This window comes from Calypte anna, unplaced genomic scaffold (assembly GCF_003957555.1).
Source record: "Calypte anna isolate BGI_N300 unplaced genomic scaffold, bCalAnn1_v1.p scaffold_86_arrow_ctg1, whole genome shotgun sequence".
Classification (NCBI taxonomy): Eukaryota; Metazoa; Chordata; class Aves; order Apodiformes; family Trochilidae; genus Calypte; species Calypte anna.
In genome coordinates, this window is record NW_022045534.1 from 248952 (window position 1) to 267799 (window position 18848).

Genomic DNA, 18848 nt, shown 5'->3' on the forward strand with positions numbered 1-18848 from the left:
TCCCCACCAGACAGATGTTCCAGTCCTTTCCCCATCTTGGTGGCCCCTCGCAGGACCCCCCCAACTCTGTCCATGCCCCCTGTACTGGGGAGCCCAACACTGGACACAGGATTGGTCTCCTCAGTGGTGAGCAGAGGGGATGGATTCCCCCCCTCACCTCCTGTCAATATTCTACTGCTTGGCCATGGTCACCTCAGTGCTCACCACAACCCAGGGGACTTTACTGAAGAGCTGCTTCCCAACTGGGTGGCCCCCAGCACATACTGGTGCTGTGGGGCAGGACTTTGTGCTTCCTCTGGCTGAACTTCACCAGATTCCTCCAGTCCTTTTCTCCAGCTTGTCCAGATCTGGACAGGTCCCATTTCCACTTGGGCTGTGTGGGCCTGGGCACACAGCACCTCAACAGCACCTCACTGACTGCTCCCCCAGCCCACACTTTGACAGCTTTTCCAGGAGGGTCCTATGGGACATGGTGTCAAAACCCGTCCCACATTCCCCATGAACGTCTTCCCAACCAAGCCACCATCTCAGAGCAGGAGGTACTCAGCCTGGCTGGGAAAACCCACACTGTGGTGAAGCCCATGACACTCTTGTCCTTCAGGTCCTTTGAAACTGCCCCCAGGATTTGCTGACCCATCGTCTTCCAGGGTACGGGTGATGTGGCCTCCCTGCACCTGAGCTGTGCCCCCCCCCCCACTTGAGCAGCCACTCGACACCCAAGCAGCCCCCCTCACACACACACACAGCTGCCCTTTATCCGAGCAGCCTTCCCCATACCCCCCCTGCACAGGTTAACCAGAGCCCCCTGCGCTGCCCTGGCTGGACCCGCTGGGTCACCCTCCCGGCGCCCCTGCTGTGTCTCGGTGAGGTTGAGTTCATCCCGTTCGCCCCCCTCCCCATGCCCAGAGTCCTCCGCAGAAACCCCACTGCCCGGGAAGGTGCCGTGCTGCGCGGGGGCAGGGCCGGGAAAAGCGGGGAGTGGTGGCACCCCCTGAGCCCCCGGGGTAGGGGGTGGAGACAAGGGGAGGGGCCAGGGGCCGGGGGCGGAGTCCCGGCCGTCCCGGTGCTCGGTGCCCGCGGAGCCGCTCGCCCCAGCATGGAGTCCCCGACCGGCACCGAGAGCGGCCGCCTGGTCAGTCTGCGGGCCGGACCCGCCGACGGCAGCCTGAGCCTCAAAAGGTACCACTGGCCCTCCATCACACCGGGACCCTATCACCGGCACCCCATCACCGGCACCGGCACTCCATCACCCCGGCACCCCATCACCGGCACCACATCACTGGCACCACATCACCAGCACCCCATCACCGGCACTGGCGACCATCACCACCACTCCATTGCCCCTGGCACCGGCACCCCCAGCACACCCCTCATCAGCATCTCCACCACCGACACCTCCATCACCCCCACTGGCACCCCTGCACCTCAGCATCCCCAGCCCCTTTGGCCCCCCTGGCACCGCCATCCCCATCTCCCAGCACTGACAACCCCTGCATCCCATTGCCCCCTTCCAGCGCCACCTCCCTGTGCCCCGGTGACCCCCAACACTGCTACCCCCATCGTTCCTGGCATCTGCAACCCTCGACTCCCCTGCACTGGCTCCCCAGTCACCCAGCATCTCCATCATCACCATCGCCCCCGACTCCCCCCCCTTGCCTAGCACCCCCGGCACTGTCAGCTCCCACTCTGGGGACCCACAAGCCCCGAGCACATCCAGCATTGCCCAGCGCCCACTCCCCAACACCCACCCTCCTGGCACGTCCCCACCTCTCCCAGCCCCCGCACAAGCACGACCAGCACCCATCCCTGCCACAGCACCCCCGCCACCAGCATCCCCTCTGTTCAGTATCAACACCCTTAGCCAGGTAGAACCAGCACCCCCACCCATGCACCAGCCCCACTCCCCCCTCGGGTGCCTGTCTGTCACCCAAACATCATTGCCTTGCACCAGTACCATCCATCCGTGACTCCCCCGCACCAGCACCATCCATCCGTGACCCTCTGCACTGGCACTGCCCATCCATCACCCACCCCCGCACCAGCACCGTCCATCCATGACCCCCACACACCAACACCATCCATTCATCACCCCCCCACACTGACACGCTCTTGATCCATCACCCCCCCTGCACCAACACCATCCATCAACTGCCCCCCGGCACAGACACTCTACACCCCTCACCCCCTCCATCCATCATCCCCCCACTGCTGCCCCATGCATCACGCCACAGCCCCCAGCCCACCCCCTGCCTCACATCCCCACACCGCCCCCCCCTCCAGCCCAGCTGCTCTCTCCAGGTGCTTTGCCAGAGCAGCACCCCCGGGCAGCCGGACAGGACCGTGGCTACCAGGAGCCTCGGGGTGCAGGGCAGGGGGACCGGGAGGTGGTGCAGCTGGCAGTGACCCTCCCCCCCAGTCTGTTCACAGGCTCCCAGGATGCCCTGGCTGCCCCAACCCCCCCGGTCCCCCACTGCCGCTGCAGCCCCCTCGTCCCCAGCCCCACCCCAGCGAGGCTCCATGCCTGCCGGCAGCTGAGTGTCGCCTGCACCGTGTGCTGCATCTTCATGGTTGGGGAGGTGATAGGTAATGTTGGGACGGGGATGTGGTGAGGGACAGGAGGTTGCCCCGTCCAGCATGCAGGGTACCAGCTGCTCGGTGCCCACAGGTGGGTACCTGGCCCACAGCCTGGCCATTATGACCGACGCAGCCCACCTGCTGACCGATGTGGGCAGCATGGCTGTCAGCCTCTTCTCCCTCTGGGTCTCCACTCGCCCACCCACCAGGACCATGAGCTTTGGCTGGCACCGCTCAGGTGAGCTGAGGGACTGGGGGGAGCTGGGGGGGCTCAAGTGAGCCAGGGGGCATGGGTGAGCTGGGGAGCATGGGGCAGCCAAGGCGGGCGCTGACAGCCAGGTCCCACAGAGACATTAGGTGCGCTGGCCTCCGTCCTCTCCATCTGGGTGGTCACCGGGGCCCTCGTCTACCTGGCAGCCGCTCGCATCATCAGCAACGACTACGAGATCGAGGCACGGGCCATGCTGGCCACCTCTGCTGGTGCCGTCGGTGTCAACCTTGTGTAGGTGCCACATGGGGTTCTGCACACCTGCATCCCTGCCCCACGTGTGCCCCCAGACTCCAGCCCTGTCCCCCAGTCACATCTGGTCCCTGCTCTCCCTAGCATGGCGTACATCCTGCATCAGTCCCCTGCTGGCCATGGCCATGGTGCAGGGGGCTACGAGCCACTGGAGAGCCCTGGGAGTCGCCTGCCTGGCAATGCCCCCCTGCCCGGCAGCACCAGCGTCCGCGCTGCCTTCATCCACGTGGTGGGTGACCTGCTGCAGAGTGTCAGTGTCCTCGTGGCTGCCACCATCATCTACTTCAAGGTGCATGGGCTGGATTCCTCTCTGCCCTCCGGGGAATGATTCCCTCAGACCCATACAAACTGCTGTGGGGCACTGGCAGCCCCATGCCTGGGTGCCCTCCCCCAGACCCACACAGTCCCTGCTCTTTGCAGCCCCAGTGCAAGATTGCAGACCCCATCAGCACCCTCTTCTTCTCCATCTTCGTCCTTGGCTCCACCTTCACCATCCTCAGGGACGTCTTCAGAGTCCTCATGGAAGGTTTGTGGGGGGTGAGGGGGTGCAGGTCCACAGCACAGAGGCTGGGAGGGGGCACAGCTTCCCCACATGGCAGCTCACCCCCTTGCAGCCTCTGCTCCCCCCCAGGCACAACCTCCTCCCTTCCCTTGCTCCCCTGAGCCCCCCATCCCAGGCATAAGCTCCCGTGGTGAGGGGCTGCCTCACCCTGGAGCCACTGCCCCCAGTGTAGTCACAGCCTGGGGCAGCCCCTGCCACAAGCCCTGACCCCAGGGGGCTGGGGCCGGGGTGATCAGGCATTGCTGACAGGGACACCACGGGGCATCGAGTTTGAGGCAGTGCAGGAGCTGTTGCTGGGGGTGCACGGGGTGAAGGGCACCCACGACCTGCACCTCTGGGCCCTGACGCTGAGCCACCTCGCCGTGTCGGTGCATGTGGCCATCGGTGAGTGACCCGGCCACGGCCAGACCAGCTCGGGCAGCCCCCAGGGCACAGCTGGGGGTCCCGGTGGCTGCCTGACTCGGAGCCGAGCCCTGCTGTGCTGCTCTCCCCAGATCCCGGTGCCGACCCCGAGGCGGTGCTGTGGGAAGCCCGCGCCCAGCTGCGGAGCAGGTTTGGCTTTGCCTCCTGCACGGTGCAGGTGGAGCGGTACCGGGAGGAGATGGCAGCCTGCCAGCACTGCCAGGACCCCCACGCCTGAAACCCCCACCCAATGCACAGCTGGATCAGGCCCTGGACCCCCCACCCCCTGGGGCAGCAGCCCAAGAGTAGGGGCCCTGCACTGCATCAGCCCCACTACTGTGGGGTGGGACAGTGGGGCGGCCTCAGCAGGGGTACAGTGGAGTCACCCTGTGGGGGGGTGGTGTGTCACACAGCCTGGCCCCACAGCACAGTGGCTGCCCCAGGAGCTGTGCCCCCCAAGGAGGAGGATGGGGGGAACCATCCCCCCTGCATGTCCACCAGCCATGGAGCCCTGCTGTCCCCCACAGGAGAGGGGTCATCCCCCGGGGGAGCCCAGACTCAGATTTGTGCTGCTCCCCAGGCTGGAGGGGGTTCTTGGACTCTGCTGCCCCAAGCTCAGCCCCACACCTGTGCTGTGCCTTGGCCTGATCCATTCCTTCCACTGTCTGTGTCCATCACACCCATACAGTGTCTGTCTGTCTGTCTGCCTCTCTGTGCAAGGAGCTCTGTGTGTGCTGTGGCAGAGCCCACAGCCACCAATAAATGTGTTGGTGAGCAGCAGGGTTGGCACAGGTGGCCTGGAGGGGACTGGGGAGGGGGACATGACCCTGGCAGCCCTGGACACTGGTACTGGGAGCCTCACACCAGCACCATAACAGCCTCTACAAAACAAACCATGTTTACTGCACAGCTGGACAAAGGCTCAATGTGAGCAACTCCAGAGCTCGGGCACCCTGTGGCCCCACTGGCACGGGGGGCTCGGCTGGGGACAGGGCCAGAGTGAGCACAGCCCCACATGGGGGGAACTACGGGTGCTTCCTTTGCATCAGCCCCACAACCCACAGCTCAGCCCAGGCACACACACGAGTCCCACCACTCTCCCTGCACCAGCTCAGATCAAGCAGAGCAAAAGGATCCTTCTGGGCCCAGGGCACAGGGACCAGTGTCCTGAGCATCCCAGGTGACAGCCAGAAGCATCCATCCTCACCCTGGGGTGGAGGCCCAGAGGGTAAGAAGCACCAGAAAGGGGCACACAGCCCCCCGGGACAGCACAGCCCCAGCCCCACCTCCTACTCCTGCGGGGCAAGCGTGTGTGGTGGCAGCACCACGGTCCCACAGCGGGTGGTGGCACCATGAGGGTCCCATGGCATGTGGTGGCAGCACCAGGGTCTCATGGTGCTACTCTGCTGGCAGAGGGGTGTCCTCGGGGGGACCAGGGCTGCCGGTCTTGTCTCCGTAGAGGGAGGTGAAGCGTGCCCTGCGCTCCGGGAGCAGCCGCCGTCCAGTGCTGGAGGAGAGCCCCACCAGGCAGTGTGCCCGCACAATGCCCGCCTGCCCCCCGGACACCAGCCAGCCCAGAGAGTCCAGGTTGGGGCTGAAACGGACCTGTGGAGGGGGAGACAGGGGTCGGGAGAGGGCCGAGGCACCGGGATCCTGCAGCCTCTGGTCACGCAGCCCCCTCACCTTGTGCAGGGACTCCAGCTGCAGGCGGTCGAGGCTCAGCTCTGCCTTGGACTCCTGTGTCTGCATCCTGCGCATCGGCTCCCGGCTGGGGAAGTTCTTGAAGCTGCGCTGTAGAGCGGTGGCACCGCCATGGGCAGCGTGTCCCCGGCAGGGTCACTGCACCCACGGTGGCACCAGCACCACTGGGACCATGGCACAGCCAGGGGACATGCGTTGTCCCCGGGGTCACCCGTGGCAAAGGACAGTGGGAGCCATGCCCTGGGCAGAGCCCACCCCAGCATCTCTCTGGCAGCTCTGGTCCAGACTTGCTCCCCCTGTCATTGCGGTGCAGCCCCTGCCTGTGTCCCTGGGGCAGCCATCCTGGGCTCCACTGGAGTCAAGGGGCTGCTGCAATCTCTCCTCACTCAGCCACGACCCCCCAGGTCTCATCCCTACTTCCCTGGCCCCCACTGAGGCCCAGGACCCCCTGCCCACCTACCAAGTCTGTGTCCTGGTATCGGATGTAGCTCTTGGTCACCATCTCACTGTAGCTCCTGGTCTTGGGCAATGCCTGTTCACCCTCCTCGGGCCCGTCGGGGCTGCGGGGCAGCAGATCGGCTTTGTAGACTGGCTGTGGGGGAGACAGGGCTCAGGGGGGAACAGGGACCACCAGGGAGGGGGCTGGGGGGGCACACAGCATCCCTCCACACCCCCTGACCCAATCTCTTACAAATCTGCGGTCAGAGGATCGCTTGATGTTGAGCGGGTTGATGGCCAGGTCGGGCAGCACTGCAGCCACCAGCTCCCCGGTGATGTCCCCCGCAGCCACCGTGTTCAGCCAGTCCGAGCCCGATATGCTCTGCAGGGACAGAGAGCTCTGGGGTGCAGGGTCCCCAGAGGGCCCCCACCACCCCTATCCCGGCAGCAGCACCACAAACCCCAACGTCTGGGCACTCCCAGGAGGGAGGGACACAGGCAGGGACACCCCTCACGTGGCTGCCACAGTCCCTGGGGTTGGGGCAGGTGCCCCTGGCTCTGACACGGCCCCCTGGAACAGGACTGCCTTGCTCCAGCCTCTTACCCACACAGTTCCCTTGCGAGGGGCCACGAAATATGCCTTGAAGCCCAGGTACCCGGCGTCGATGTAGTGGATCCCACAGAGGCCGTAACTGGCAGGAAGGGATGGGATTGGTACAGAGCTGTGAGAGCCAGGCAACAGGCTCCCCTCCCTGAGCTCCCAGACCCAGGTGGTTGGAGGGGGACTGTCCTTCCTCTAGCAGCATATCACAGTGTCGCAAGTTGGCTCAGGGCAGGAGCTGGAGGCTGAGAACACTCCAAGACTCCAGAACCCTTCTGCCAACCTGTGTCAGTCCAGGGTCACGCAGGACCCTGCTGCCCAGCCCAGCCTGGGGACCTCGTTCCTCCTTGTGCCCACCACGCCTGTTCTGTAGGATGACACCGTGACACAGCCCCTGGGTCTGTGTCCAAGGCCATGCAGCTGCAGTGTGACCAATGCCAGCAGCATCAGAAGCCCCCAGGCAGGCAGAGACCTGAGGGGACTCCCAGGAGGAGGCAGGGCCAGACCCCCACGGCAGCCTGGCCCCCAGGTACCACAATGGTCCTGTCACTCACGAGGCATAGCAGTTGTCCTGGGCCACAGTGACACCATTGTAGGGCAGCAGCCAGGCCACCTCGGTGATGAGGAACCGCTTGATGCTGTTGATGGGCTCGTAGAGCCGCCGCAGGTCCCAGAACTTGACCTTACGGTCGCTCCCTGCCGTGACCAGGAAGTTGCTGAGAACCAGGAGAAAGGCAGCGCTGAGACCCCAGCATGAAGCCATGCCCCATGCCTGCCCCTGGGAACGGAGCTGCTCCCATGGCAATGGCTCCACGCCCAGGAGCCCAGCCCAACCTCCTTGGTGCCTCAGAGGGTCCAAATGTCATCAGCACCGAGTCCCCTGAAGGCCACCCCAGCAGTGCCTGTCCCTCACCTGTCAGCCTTGCACCACTCCATGCTCCTCACCGCCTGGTCGTGGGCCAGGAAGCACTGGAAAGGGTAGAGCCTGAGGGAGCCATCGGGCTGGCGCACGCACTGCAGCAGGGACTTGGTGAGCAGGTTCCAGATGGCCACAGTGCCTGTGGGAAGAGACCTGAGCCTGTGAGGAGCCACCCCAGCAGCCACACTGTGACCCAGCCAAAGCTGGAGCTGGCATCTGGGCTTACAGTGGGACAGGAGGGCTTGGGGACAGAACAGCACATAGCTGCGGGTCGCCTGAAGCCAAACTTGCATCTGAGGAAGCCAGACAGATGTGGATTAAGCCATAGCCACATCCTGGAGCTGACAGGGATGTGAGTGCCTGAGGGCAGCCCATGATCCCAGAGCCCCAGAGTGGTTTGGGTGGGAAGGCACCTTAAAGCTCCCCCAGTGCCACCCTCTGCCATGGTCAGGGACCCCTCCCCCAGCCCAGGGGGCTCCAAGCCCCATCCAACCTGGGCTGAGACACTGCCAGGGATGGGGCAGCCACAGCTTCCTTGGGCAACCTGGGCTCAGCACCCTCACCTCAATTCCTCCCTCACATCTCATCCCCATCTCCCCTCTCCCAGCTCCAAACCCTTCCCCCTTCTCCTAGCCCACTCCAGCCCAGCCAGGACATCACCTTATTCCAGGCCACCACTAACCCATGTCCCACACCTGAGAATCACAGAATGCTCATGGCTGGAAAGGACCTTGGAGATCACCAAGTCCAACCAAACCATTTCTCCCTCCCTCCCTCCCTGCCCAAGATCTCCTCTCCATCTCCCCTCTCCCAGCTCCAAACCCTTCCCCCTCGCAGGCTCCCATCCCTCCAGGCCCTTGTCCCAAGTCCCTCCCCAGCTTTCCTGGAGCCCCTTCAGGCACTGGAAGGTGCTCTAAGGTCTCCCCATTGCAGCCTTCTCTTCTCCTGCCTGCTCCCTGTCCCAGGGATAGGCAGAGGCTCCTGCACAGTGCCTGCTGCTTGCTGCTGCTCCTCCTGATGCTCCCCTTGTCCTTCAAGGCCAGTGTCCCCTGTTCCCTGCCCCAGCCAAGGTGAAGGAGCACAGAGCTCCATGTGTGCTGTGGGGTGCAGTCCCTCTCATGCCTGGCACTCACCATCATAGAAACCAGCTGCCAGGTGGTGGTGGGGCTTGCAGGGCATCCAGGAGAGGCTGAAGCACTGCCCACACTCAGACACATTCCCAGACTGGATGGAGCCCACCTGGAGCGTGGCCACACACTGTACCTAGGGACCAAGGGACAGGCACACATCACCATCCTAAGATGGTGCCACCTGTGCCTCAAGAGTTGGGGACAGAGAGGTTTGGGGACAGGGCTCTGCTCTGTCACCTCAATTGCCTGGGGCCAGTGAGCTCTGAGAGTGTCCTGTCCCCCCCAGCTCCCCACCCGAGCCAGCCCTGAGGCTTTGGGGTGCCAGCTCCAAGGGGGAAAGCAGCAGGACAGGACACTGACCTTGCAGATAATGTGCTTCTGGAAGGACCCGTCTGGAAGAGAGCAGAGAAGGGTCAGGACAGGCACCAGATGCCCTGGCTCAGTGCTCAGCCCAGCACACCCAGCAGCAGCCAACAGTGCAGGGAGCAGCAGACCTGGGACCTCCAGGATGGCATGGCAGGCAGAGATGGGGCAGGGCTGATGCTCCCCCCAACCCACCTAACCCGTCCTCACCCCACCATGTCCAACTGCCTGCCTTGATAGAAAGGCAGGGGGACAGGAGAGGAGCAGCCAGGCCAGGGTGGCCAAGCCAACCAGGACCACTGGTGAAGGGGACTGGAGCATCCAGGACAGATGTTCCTGGAGGGGGCAGAGGGGACACAGACCCTGCTCCCCCCTGCACCATCTGTCTCCACTGGAGCATCATTAATTAATCTCCCCCACCAGTGACAGACAGCACAAGCACTGCGGGGACCCTAACCCCAGCCTGGGGCTACGGTGTGGGAACACCCAGAGTGGGGATGGGGACCCCAGGGAACACAGCCATGCTGAGAGCTCCGGGTGTGCCCCAGCCCAGCCCCAATCCTGCACACCAACCCCCCCCGCCCCCAGTGAGGCACAGGGACAGTCAGCAGCACCACGACGTGCCAGATCAGCCCCTGCCACAACCTCCACACCTGTGGCTATGGCAGTGCCAGCACAATGTGCCCCAGGGTGGGGACATGTCCCCATCCTCAGCCAGGGCGGGCAGCTGCTGGCCACAGCCCAGTGGCCACGAGCAGCAGGCACTGGCCATTCATCACCCCAGCAAAGTAGAGCATCAGCAGCAAGGGCTGGAGAAGAGGGAGAAGGAGAGGGAAAGGGGGAAACAGAAAGGGAAACGGAAAGGGAAACGGAAAGGGAAACGGAAAGGGAAACGGAAAGGGAAACGGAAAGGGAAACGGAAAGGGAAAAGGAAAGGGAAAAGGAAAGGGAAACGGAAAGGGAAAAGGAAAGGGAAACGGAAAGGGAAAAGGAAAGGGAAACGGAAAGGGAAAGGGAAAGGGAAAGGGAAAGGGAAAGGGAAACGGAAAGGGAAACGGAAAGGGAAACGGAAAGGGAAACGGAAAGGGAAAAGGAAAGGGAAACGGAAAGGGAAACGGAAAGGGAAAAGGAAAGGGAAACGGAAAGGGAAAGGGAAAGGGAAAGGGAAAGGGAAACGGAAAGGGAAAAGGAAAGGGAAAAGGAAGAGCTGGGGACAGCTGCCACTGCTGTGTCCTGCCCTGCAACCCTGCTCTGGCCATGGCATTGCTGCTGAGAGCAGTGCCCCCAGCTCCTGGAAAGGCTCCCTGGGCATTGTGTGTCCCCAGGACTGAGCCTGTCCTGGGATCAGCAGCAGTTTCATGGAGCCACATATCCCAGCCTGGTTTGGGTGGGAAGGCACCGTAGAGCTCCCCCAGTGCCCCCCCTGCCATGGTCAGGGACCCCTCCCCCAGCCCAGGGTGCTCCAAGCCCCATCCAACCTGGGCTGAGACACTGCCAGGGATGGGGCAGCCACAGCTTCCTTGGGCAACCTGGGCAACCAGGGGCTCAGAGTCAGAAGTTTTGATGTCCCCCAAATCAGCCCAAATCAGCCCCCCACCCCTCTCAGCCCAGGGGCAGCCACTGGTCCCGGGGCAGTGGGAGGGGGGCCGGGAGGGCCCTGCCCGGCGGCGCGGCTCTTCCTACCTTTTACCTGTGTTCTCTTGGCACGCCGCAGGGCCCCGGGGTGCGGCAGGGAGTACAGGACCACCTTGCCCTCCGAGAAGGCCACAGCCAGAAGCCCCAGCCGGCCCATCTGCGGATGCTGCCAAACAAGACACGGGCTCAGCCCTGGGGCTGGCATCCCCTGCCTGGTCAGGCACAGGCCAAAGGTGTCCCCCGGGGTGCGGGGGGCCGTGCCAGCAGTGTACCCACCGTCCTGGCAGTGCTGGGGGGCTCCCAGGCACCGCTGGGGCAGAACTTCATGTCCCAGACACAGCCGTGATCGGCGGCGATGGCATAGGCCAACCCGGCCTTGTCAGTGGAGCTGTGGGAGGAGGAGGAGCGATGAAGAACCCCGCAGCTGGAGCCCAGAAGCTCCCAGTACACACCAGTGGCTCCCAGTGCACACCAGCAGTGAAACTGGATAACACCACAGCCCTGGCGGAGTTCAGGCCATGCTTAGTGGCTTTTGGAGAGGACAAACCTCACCCCTGCTCAGCCGTGGAGGGACAGGAGGTCCTTGGGGGCTGAGGAGGGATGTGGGGGCCATAAAGAGACAAGGGGGCTCCCACCCCGGGGGGCTGAGGACGGCCTTAGGAGCTCTCACCCTTGGGGGCTGGGGAGCCCCCATCCCCTCCCCGGGGCCATTCCCTGGCCAGGCTGCTCACCCCTGCTCGGGCTGCAGGCTGCCCAGGCCCCAGAGCTGCAGGAGCGCGGGGCCGCGGTGCAGCCCGGCCGCCCTGTGCGTCTCCTCCATGCTGCGGTGGCAGTACAGGGCCACGTACTGCGGGGCAGCCGAGCCCTCCGGGGACGGGCACCACTCCATGGCCCACACGGGGCCGCCCACGAAGAAGGACACGTCCAGGCGCTCCTGATGGGGCTGCAGGGAGCTGAACCTGCCGGCGGGGACCGGGGTGAGGGCACGGGGGGACAGCAGCGTCCCCATCCCCCGGGCGTGCTGCGTGACGTGACGCCAACCTGTTCACCCTGTACAAGGCTCCGTCATCCTTGATGCCCTCCCGCTGGATGGAGAAAAGGGGAGACTTCTCCTCTGCCGGCAGGTACGGGGCAGCTTCGCTGGGGGGGCAGAAGTTGAGGGGGTCTCCCCACCCCTCACCCTATCACCCCCAGCACCTCCCCAGCCCATCCCACTGCCAGCCACCTCGAGAGCTGCTGAGATGCCACAGCCACATCCATGAGACCCCCGAAGTTCCCGAGGCAGCCCCATCCTTGGGGGTCTGGTAGCACTAGATGCTACCAAAGCCTCCCCCCTGCCCCTGCTGTCCCCCAGACCCACTGGCTGGGGCTGCCCACTCTGCCCCCAAGCACTGCAAGGTCCTGCCCCACCACACAGCCCCTCCCAGAGCCCCCTCCCCACACTACTCCCCATGCACCTTTCCGAGAGCCACAGCCACTTGTGCGCTGAAGGGATCCAGTCTGGAAACTCCCACTGGGAGTGCTTCTGGTCCCGCCTGCAGACCAGGGACAGACCTCAGCCACAGCCCCTGCAGCACCCTGCCTGCGACATAGGCAACCCCCTCCACGCGGCTCCCCAACCCTGTCCACGGCACAGGCAGCCCACCCAAGGGCTCGCAGCCCCTGCCCTTCCCTACAACACCCCTCGGCCCACACCCTTGGCACTTCCCTTGGGTGATAGGGACCTGTTCCCAGCAGGATGCTGACATTCCCAACAGGACACGCTCCCTTCTCCTTGCACCTGCCATAGCCATGGTACATGGGACCCCAGCAGCCCCCCCTGAGCTCCCCAGCACCCCCAACTCACAGGCTGCAGGTGAGGTTGGAGCACTTCTCCACTGGGGCCATGACAGAGTTGTGGAAGCCGTTGGGAGCAACTCCTCGGCACTGGGGCTTGGATCTCTGGGCACAGAAGAAGACTCAGCTGCCTCTGCCTGCCCAAATGTCCCCCAGTGCTCCTGGGGGACCCCCAACCATCCTAAACAGCACTGGCGTATCTCACAAGCACAGAGCATTCCCACAGCAGCAGCAGTCACCAAGACCATGTCACACTGTGCTAAAGACACGAAGTCCTATTCTGGGGACTTGCACAAGTGGCAAGACCCTTCTTGCACCCCCCACCAGCTTCAGCACAAGGCTCTGCACCCTCTCCTGGGAGCTCCTGGGCCCTGTCCCCATCCACCCCCCTCAGAACTGCCTCTGCCTGCAGTTAACCCCCAAGACCTGCTGGGATTCACAGCAGACTGTGCCACCTGAGTGACTCCTGCTTTGTGACTGCCCTGCTCTGGGCAGCCGGGCTGCAGGGGCACAGCTCAGACACTTGGAATCGTTCATCCAAAGGGAAGAAGCAGCCAAAGAACAGCCCTTGCCCTTGGCCTGCCCTTACCCCTGCAGACGATGTCCTTCCACTGTGTCCTCGGAGTGGCTCCAGGTCCAGCTCTGAGACCTCACTGAGTGCTGCATCGCTCCCCTCCTCTTCCTCTTCCTCCTCTGCCTGCAGCAACACCTCCTTCGAGGGCACAAAGTCAGCGTCCTGGGCAGGATCATCACTGTCTGTCTCCTCCTCTTTCCTCCTCCGGCTCCGGCGCTTCTTCTGGATACGCTCAGCCTCTGGTTCCTGGACACCCTGGGTGGGAGACGGCGGCTGGTACACAGATGTCAGCTCCTTTGCCAGCTCCTGCAGGTACAGCAAAGCCCTGGGCCACCAGAGGCATTGCCCAGGGGTGAGCAGCGGGAGCGTACCGGGACCAGCACCCCTCCCTGTGGACCCAGGTGGGCACACGGCTCCGGACCAGAGCCAGGTGGTCAGCTCTGCCCCAGACAGCTTATGGCAGCACCAGTCCGGGTGCTCAGGCAGCCTCCAGGCCAGCACTGGGACAGCCAGCATCTCCCACCCCTCCCCAGGGAACACCCGCCCTGCCCTGGGCTCCAGCTGCAGGCAGAGCATGGAGCATCCCCAGCAAGGGGAGCTCCCACACCTCACTGCAGGCACCAGGAACACTGTGACCCCGACAGCTCTGTCCCTGCAGGCACCCAGGGAGCACAGAGGCCCCAGAGCATGGGGGGCTTCCCCACTGGGAACCAGCTGACCCCACTGACACGAGACAAAGTCCTCAGCAAAGGCCCCGAGACGCCCAGGTGAGGCAGAGGTCTCGAGGAGCATTCTGAGAGCAATGCCTTCCCTGTCCTCCACCCGCTGCCCCTGCTCACACTTTGGCTGCCCGCCTTTTGGGGCGCCCACCAGGGGGGTTCTCCAGGCTTTCCCCCCCCTCGCTGCTCCCCAGCATCTTCTGCACACAGATGGGCTCCGGGGTCGGGCACTCCAGGTCCTGCGACAGCTTCAGCAGCAGCATCTCCGCTTTGGGCTTCCTCCCGCGCTTCCCGGGGGGCTTCCGATGGGCCACGGCCCCGTTTTCCGAGCTCATGGAGGGCTCGCCGTGCCCCTCAGGAGCTCGGCCATTGGGGTCACCTTTCGCTTTTTCGTTGCGGGCGTTTTCTGAGGGGAGGTCGTTCGCTACCACCCCCCCTTCGGGTGGGCCCAAACAGTCCGGATCTCCCAGAGGCGATTCCCCTGCCCCCCGCAGAATAACAGAATTAGCATCAAAATGCTCCGCAACCTACCCCGTCCGGGGCACGACGCGATGCCGGGCATCCGTACCCCCCGGCACTGCATCGTGCCCCCGAAGAGCGACCACCGAATCCCCCCCCTTCCCGGTACATACGGAGCGCTCCGCTCTCCCCCTCCCGCCCCCGGCTTCGGCTGCGTCCGCTGGGTGCCGAGCCCCGCCCGACCCGGCCCCGACGGCTCCGTTCCCGGCAGCGCGACCCTCGGGAGACGCCGGACGCCATCCCGGTGGGCGGCCTCCCGGTTTCCCGGAGCCGCCTGTACGGAAACGGAAGCCGTGGCGCGGGGAGATGGCGTCACTCCTGACACGTCACGACCCGACAGTGCGCGTCACGCCCCGCCTTCCCTGCGGCGGGGGGGGCAACGGGGGGCGGCGGGACCGCTGCGGGGGGGGATGTGCGGAGGGGCGATCGCTGCTATGGGCACTGCACATGGGGAGGGAGAGCAGCGCCCAGCCACGGGGGCACAGCCGGGAATGGACTGGGTGCTAATCTCACCAGACGGACAAACGGCTCATATCACCGCACTCCCGGGCAGGCAGAGAGATTCCCCCCCCCTAAGTACAGTACCGCGGATTGCCCGTGGTCTGAGCTGAGTGAAGTCTTCTTTTTGTTACCGCTCGGCCAGGGGAGAGCGCGAACGCAGTCCCCCACTACCACAAATTATGCAGTCGAGTTTCCCGCATTTGGGGAAATCGCAGGGGTCAGCACACCCGGAGTGCAAGGGATGAGCCTCGCCCTGGGAAAACCACCTGCTTGATCATGGTGTCTCCCCTGCCAGGTAAGTATGAACAACAACCCACCCACCCACAACACACACACAAAGCCACGCACGCACAACACACGGTCACCACACGCGCACAAACAACAACACAACAAACACCACACACACACCACACCCCACACGCACACCCACACCCAACACAGCCTCTACCCACGCCCGCACCCACCGGGGGGGCTTCTGCTCGGCGGCCGCATCTCCCGACGCGCACCGCGCACGCGATCTGCCTGGACACGCACACGATCTGCATGGGCACGCACACGATCTGCATGGACACGCCCCAAACCGCAACACCTGACACCCGCTCCTGTGCTCCCCGCACACCCGCCGCCTCTCCCTGCTCGCTCCCCGCAGCCCCGGTCGCACAGAGCCCGGCGAGACGAGATGGGCTGGGCACGGGGGGGTCTCACGGGAGGACACCGGCTGAGCCCCGTCCCTGCCTGGGCTGGCCAAGGGGGAACCGGGAACCACGTCTATCGGCGGGGGCACAGACACCGCGTCCCCCGGCGCTGGGCTGGGCTCCAGCTCTCCGGGACTCGTTTTTACAGGGCACCGGTTTGGGTCACCACAACCCAATGGAGAAATAGAACCAACACCCACCCCACCAGCCCCGTAGCTTCTGCCTAGTCAAGCTCCTTCCTGCTCCATTTGCACTTGGAAGCGTTGGGCTAGGACAGACACGGGACCCGGTTCTGGTGGTGCACAGAGAGCAGCGTCTCTGCGGGCCTGTCCAGGAGCAGTAGCGGTCCCAGTCCCAGGCCCCGGTGCAGATGAATCCACTTGGAGGGATAGTGGATCCCACTAGTGTCCCCCTCCTGTGTCAGTTAGCTCTCAAGCAATGGGGTCTGGCTGCTGTGCTCACCCTGGGCTCTGCAGGCACCAAGTTCTGATCTGCAGAGGCACAAAAAGGCCGTTCTATTCATGCAGTCCTGTCCTAGGAGCACCCGAGGCACATGCACTCACACCATCTATGGCAGTCAGGATCCATCCCTTTCAGGTCCTCACGCTCCTGTCATCTGTCCTTGCCTCCAGACTTTGTCCCCACTGTCCTCGGCCTAAGCCCTTCCCTGTCCCTATCTCCCCATCCTCCCCTTCTCCAGCACCCTTCCTCCAGGGCCCCCTTCTAGTGTCCAGGCTTCCCCCAGCCCCACTCTGCCCAGCTTGCTGCATTGTGCTCCCAGCTGCCCCCGTGACACCACCACCCCCACTCACAAACCCATCCTGACCCCAGGACTGACCCGAGCAGTTTTCCACCCACCTCATCCCCACCACTCTGAATTTTTTTTTTTTCACAGATATTTCAAGCAGTATTTCCAGTTCACCTCAGCTTTTAAGTCCAGCTGTTTCAGTTCTCTGATCTGACCCTGCACGTGTCCAGAGCTGTCCCACTACTCTCCCCCCCAGGCCAGCAGCATTCACCACATACGCAAGAGCCACCCTGACCTGTGAGTACCGGGCCCGTGTCCCCATGTGACTGACACACGACCACCCGTGGCTGTCCCAGCCCCCAGACTCTGCGGGCTGTGGTGGCAGCTCCTGTTGGTGCTGAGGTTCTGAACAGGGGGTTATGGGCTGGGAACACTTTTCTCCATTGGGTTGTGGTGACCCAAACCGGTGCCCTGTAAAAACGAGTCCCGGAGAGCTGGAGCCCAGCCCAGCGCCGGGGGACGCGGTGTCTGTGCCCCCGCCGATAGACGTGGTTCCCGGTTCCCCCTTGGCCAGCCCAGGCAGGGACGGGGCTCAGCCGGTGTCCTCCCGTGAGACCCCCCCGTGCCCAGCCCATCTCGTCTCGCCGGGCTCTGTGCGACCGGGGCTGCGGGGAGCACAGGAGCGGGTGTCGAGTGTTGCGGTTTGGGGCGTGCCCATGCAGATCGTGTGCGTGTCCACGCAGATCGCGTGCGTGCCCATGGAGATCGTGGGCGTGCCCATGCAGATCGTGTGCGTGCCCATGCAGATCGTGTGCGTGTCCAGGCAGATCGCGTGCGCGGTGCGCGTCGGGAGATGCGGCCGCCGAGCAGAAGCCCCCCCGGTGGGTGCGGGCGTGGGTAGAGGCTGTGTTGGGTGTGGGTGTGCGTGTGGGGTGTGGTGTGTGTGTGGTGTTTGTTGTGTTGTTGTTTGTGCGCGTGTGGTGACCGTGTGTTGTGCGTGCGTGGCTTTGTGTGTGTGTTGTGGGTGGGTGGGTTGCTGTTCATACTTACCTGGCAGGGGAGACACCATGATCAAGCAGGTGGTTTTCCCAGGGCGAGGCTCATCCCCTGCACTCCGGGTGTGCTGACCCCTGCGATTTCCCCAAATGCGGGAAACTCGACTGCATAATTTGTGGTAGTGGGGGACTGCGTTCGCGCTCTCCCCTGGCCGAGCGGTGGAAGGACAGATCATCAGAGGGAAAAGGTTCGGGGGAACGCATCGCAGGGGACCGGTGCGACATTTCCCTGGGATGCCAGGCTTTGGGGTTGGGGGGTCGTTCAGGCTGGAGTGGAGGAGGCTCCCAGGTGAGCTCAGAGCAACCTTCCAATACCTGAAGGGGCCCCAAGAAAGCTGGGGTAAGAGGACAAGGGCAGTAGTTTAAAACTTGAAGAGGGGACATATGAGTTGGACATGACGAAAAAATAATTTCCTGTGAGGGAGGGTGCTTGAACCTCTGGTTGCCCAGGTTGTCCAGAGAAGCTGTGGCTGCCCCATCCCTGGCAGTGTTGAAGGCCAGGTTGGATGGGGCTTGGAGCACCCTGGTATCCAGCTGGACGTGTCCCTGCAGGGGGATGGGAACTGGATGAGCTTTAAGGTCCCTTCCAAGCCATTCTATGACTCTCTGAGGGGACCAGGACCCTCCATGTCTGAGCTGTGCCCGGTCCCGGAGCTGCATCATCTTCCCGGGGCACAGCCGGGGGTCCCGGAGCGTCTCCGGGCTCCCGCTGCACACTCCCCAGCCATGTCCTTAAGTGCGGGGTCCGCGGTGCGACGTGCGGGTGAAATCCGCACCATCAAGGGTGGGGTGTGCGGGCCGAGGGAGGTCGTGCAGGAATAGGGGGGATGAGCGAGTGCTGAGTCCTTAAGAGAGCGAGAAGATCCGTGACAATTAAGGTGAGGGATGTGCCCCTTTCCCCCTGATGATCTGTCCTTCCACCGCTCGGCCAGGGGAGAGCGCGAACGCAGTCCCCCACTACCACAAATTATGCAGTCGAGTTTCCCGCATTTGGGGAAATCGCAGGGGTCAGCACACCCGGAGTGCAGGGGATGAGCCTCGCCCTGGGAAAACCACCTGCTTGATCATGGTGTCTCCCCTGCCAGGTAAGTATGAACAACAACCCACCCACCCACAACACACACACAAAGCCACGCACGCACAACACACGGTCACCACACGCGCACAAACAACAACACAACAAACACCACACACACACCACACCCCACACGCACACCCACACCCAACACAGCCTCTACCCACGCCCGCACCCACCGGGGGGGCTTCTGCTCGGCGGCCGCATCTCCCGACGCGCACCGCGCACGCGATCTGCCTGGACACGCACACGATCTGCATGGGCACGCCCACGATCTCCAT

At 63.9% G+C, this 18848-nt stretch overlaps 2 protein-coding genes and 3 non-coding genes across 5 annotated transcripts; 2 read left to right on the forward strand and 3 right to left on the reverse strand.

Annotated features, from left to right (window-relative positions):
• The first annotated feature begins 1096 nt into the window (after positions 1–1096).
• On the forward strand, positions 1097–4296 carry SLC30A3 (solute carrier family 30 member 3). The gene is made up of 8 exons (XM_030468812.1): positions 1097–1412; positions 2428–2583; positions 2666–2812; positions 2923–3076; positions 3179–3383; positions 3515–3620; positions 3906–4040; positions 4151–4296. The coding sequence occupies exons 1-8, from the start codon at positions 1097–1099 to the stop codon at positions 4294–4296; spliced, it is 1365 nt and encodes a 454-aa protein (XP_030324672.1).
• A 639-nt stretch (positions 4297–4935) lies between these two features.
• Positions 4936–14733, reverse strand: GTF3C2 (general transcription factor IIIC subunit 2). Its single transcript, XM_030468813.1, has 18 exons — positions 14607–14733; positions 14095–14455; positions 13271–13580; positions 12692–12786; positions 12303–12380; positions 11887–11985; positions 11577–11804; positions 11122–11233; positions 10894–11011; positions 9208–9239; positions 8851–8980; positions 7712–7856; positions 7353–7514; positions 6802–6889; positions 6451–6579; positions 6220–6351; positions 5742–5849; positions 4936–5663 (listed from the first exon to the last, which is right to left on the reverse strand). The coding sequence occupies exons 1-18, from the start codon at positions 14731–14733 to the stop codon at positions 5457–5459; spliced, it is 2661 nt and encodes an 886-aa protein (XP_030324673.1). The 3' UTR covers positions 4936–5456.
• A 400-nt stretch (positions 14734–15133) lies between these two features.
• On the reverse strand, positions 15134–15297 carry LOC115600377. Its single transcript, XR_003988924.1, has one exon. It is a non-coding gene; the product is annotated as a U1 spliceosomal RNA (small nuclear RNA).
• Positions 15298–17479: 2182 nt separating this feature from the next.
• Positions 17480–17643, forward strand: LOC115600384. The gene has a single exon (XR_003988931.1). It is a non-coding gene; the product is annotated as a U1 spliceosomal RNA (small nuclear RNA).
• A 778-nt stretch (positions 17644–18421) lies between these two features.
• On the reverse strand, positions 18422–18585 carry LOC115600378. The gene has a single exon (XR_003988925.1). It is a non-coding gene; the product is annotated as a U1 spliceosomal RNA (small nuclear RNA).
• Positions 18586–18848: the final 263 nt, after the last annotated feature.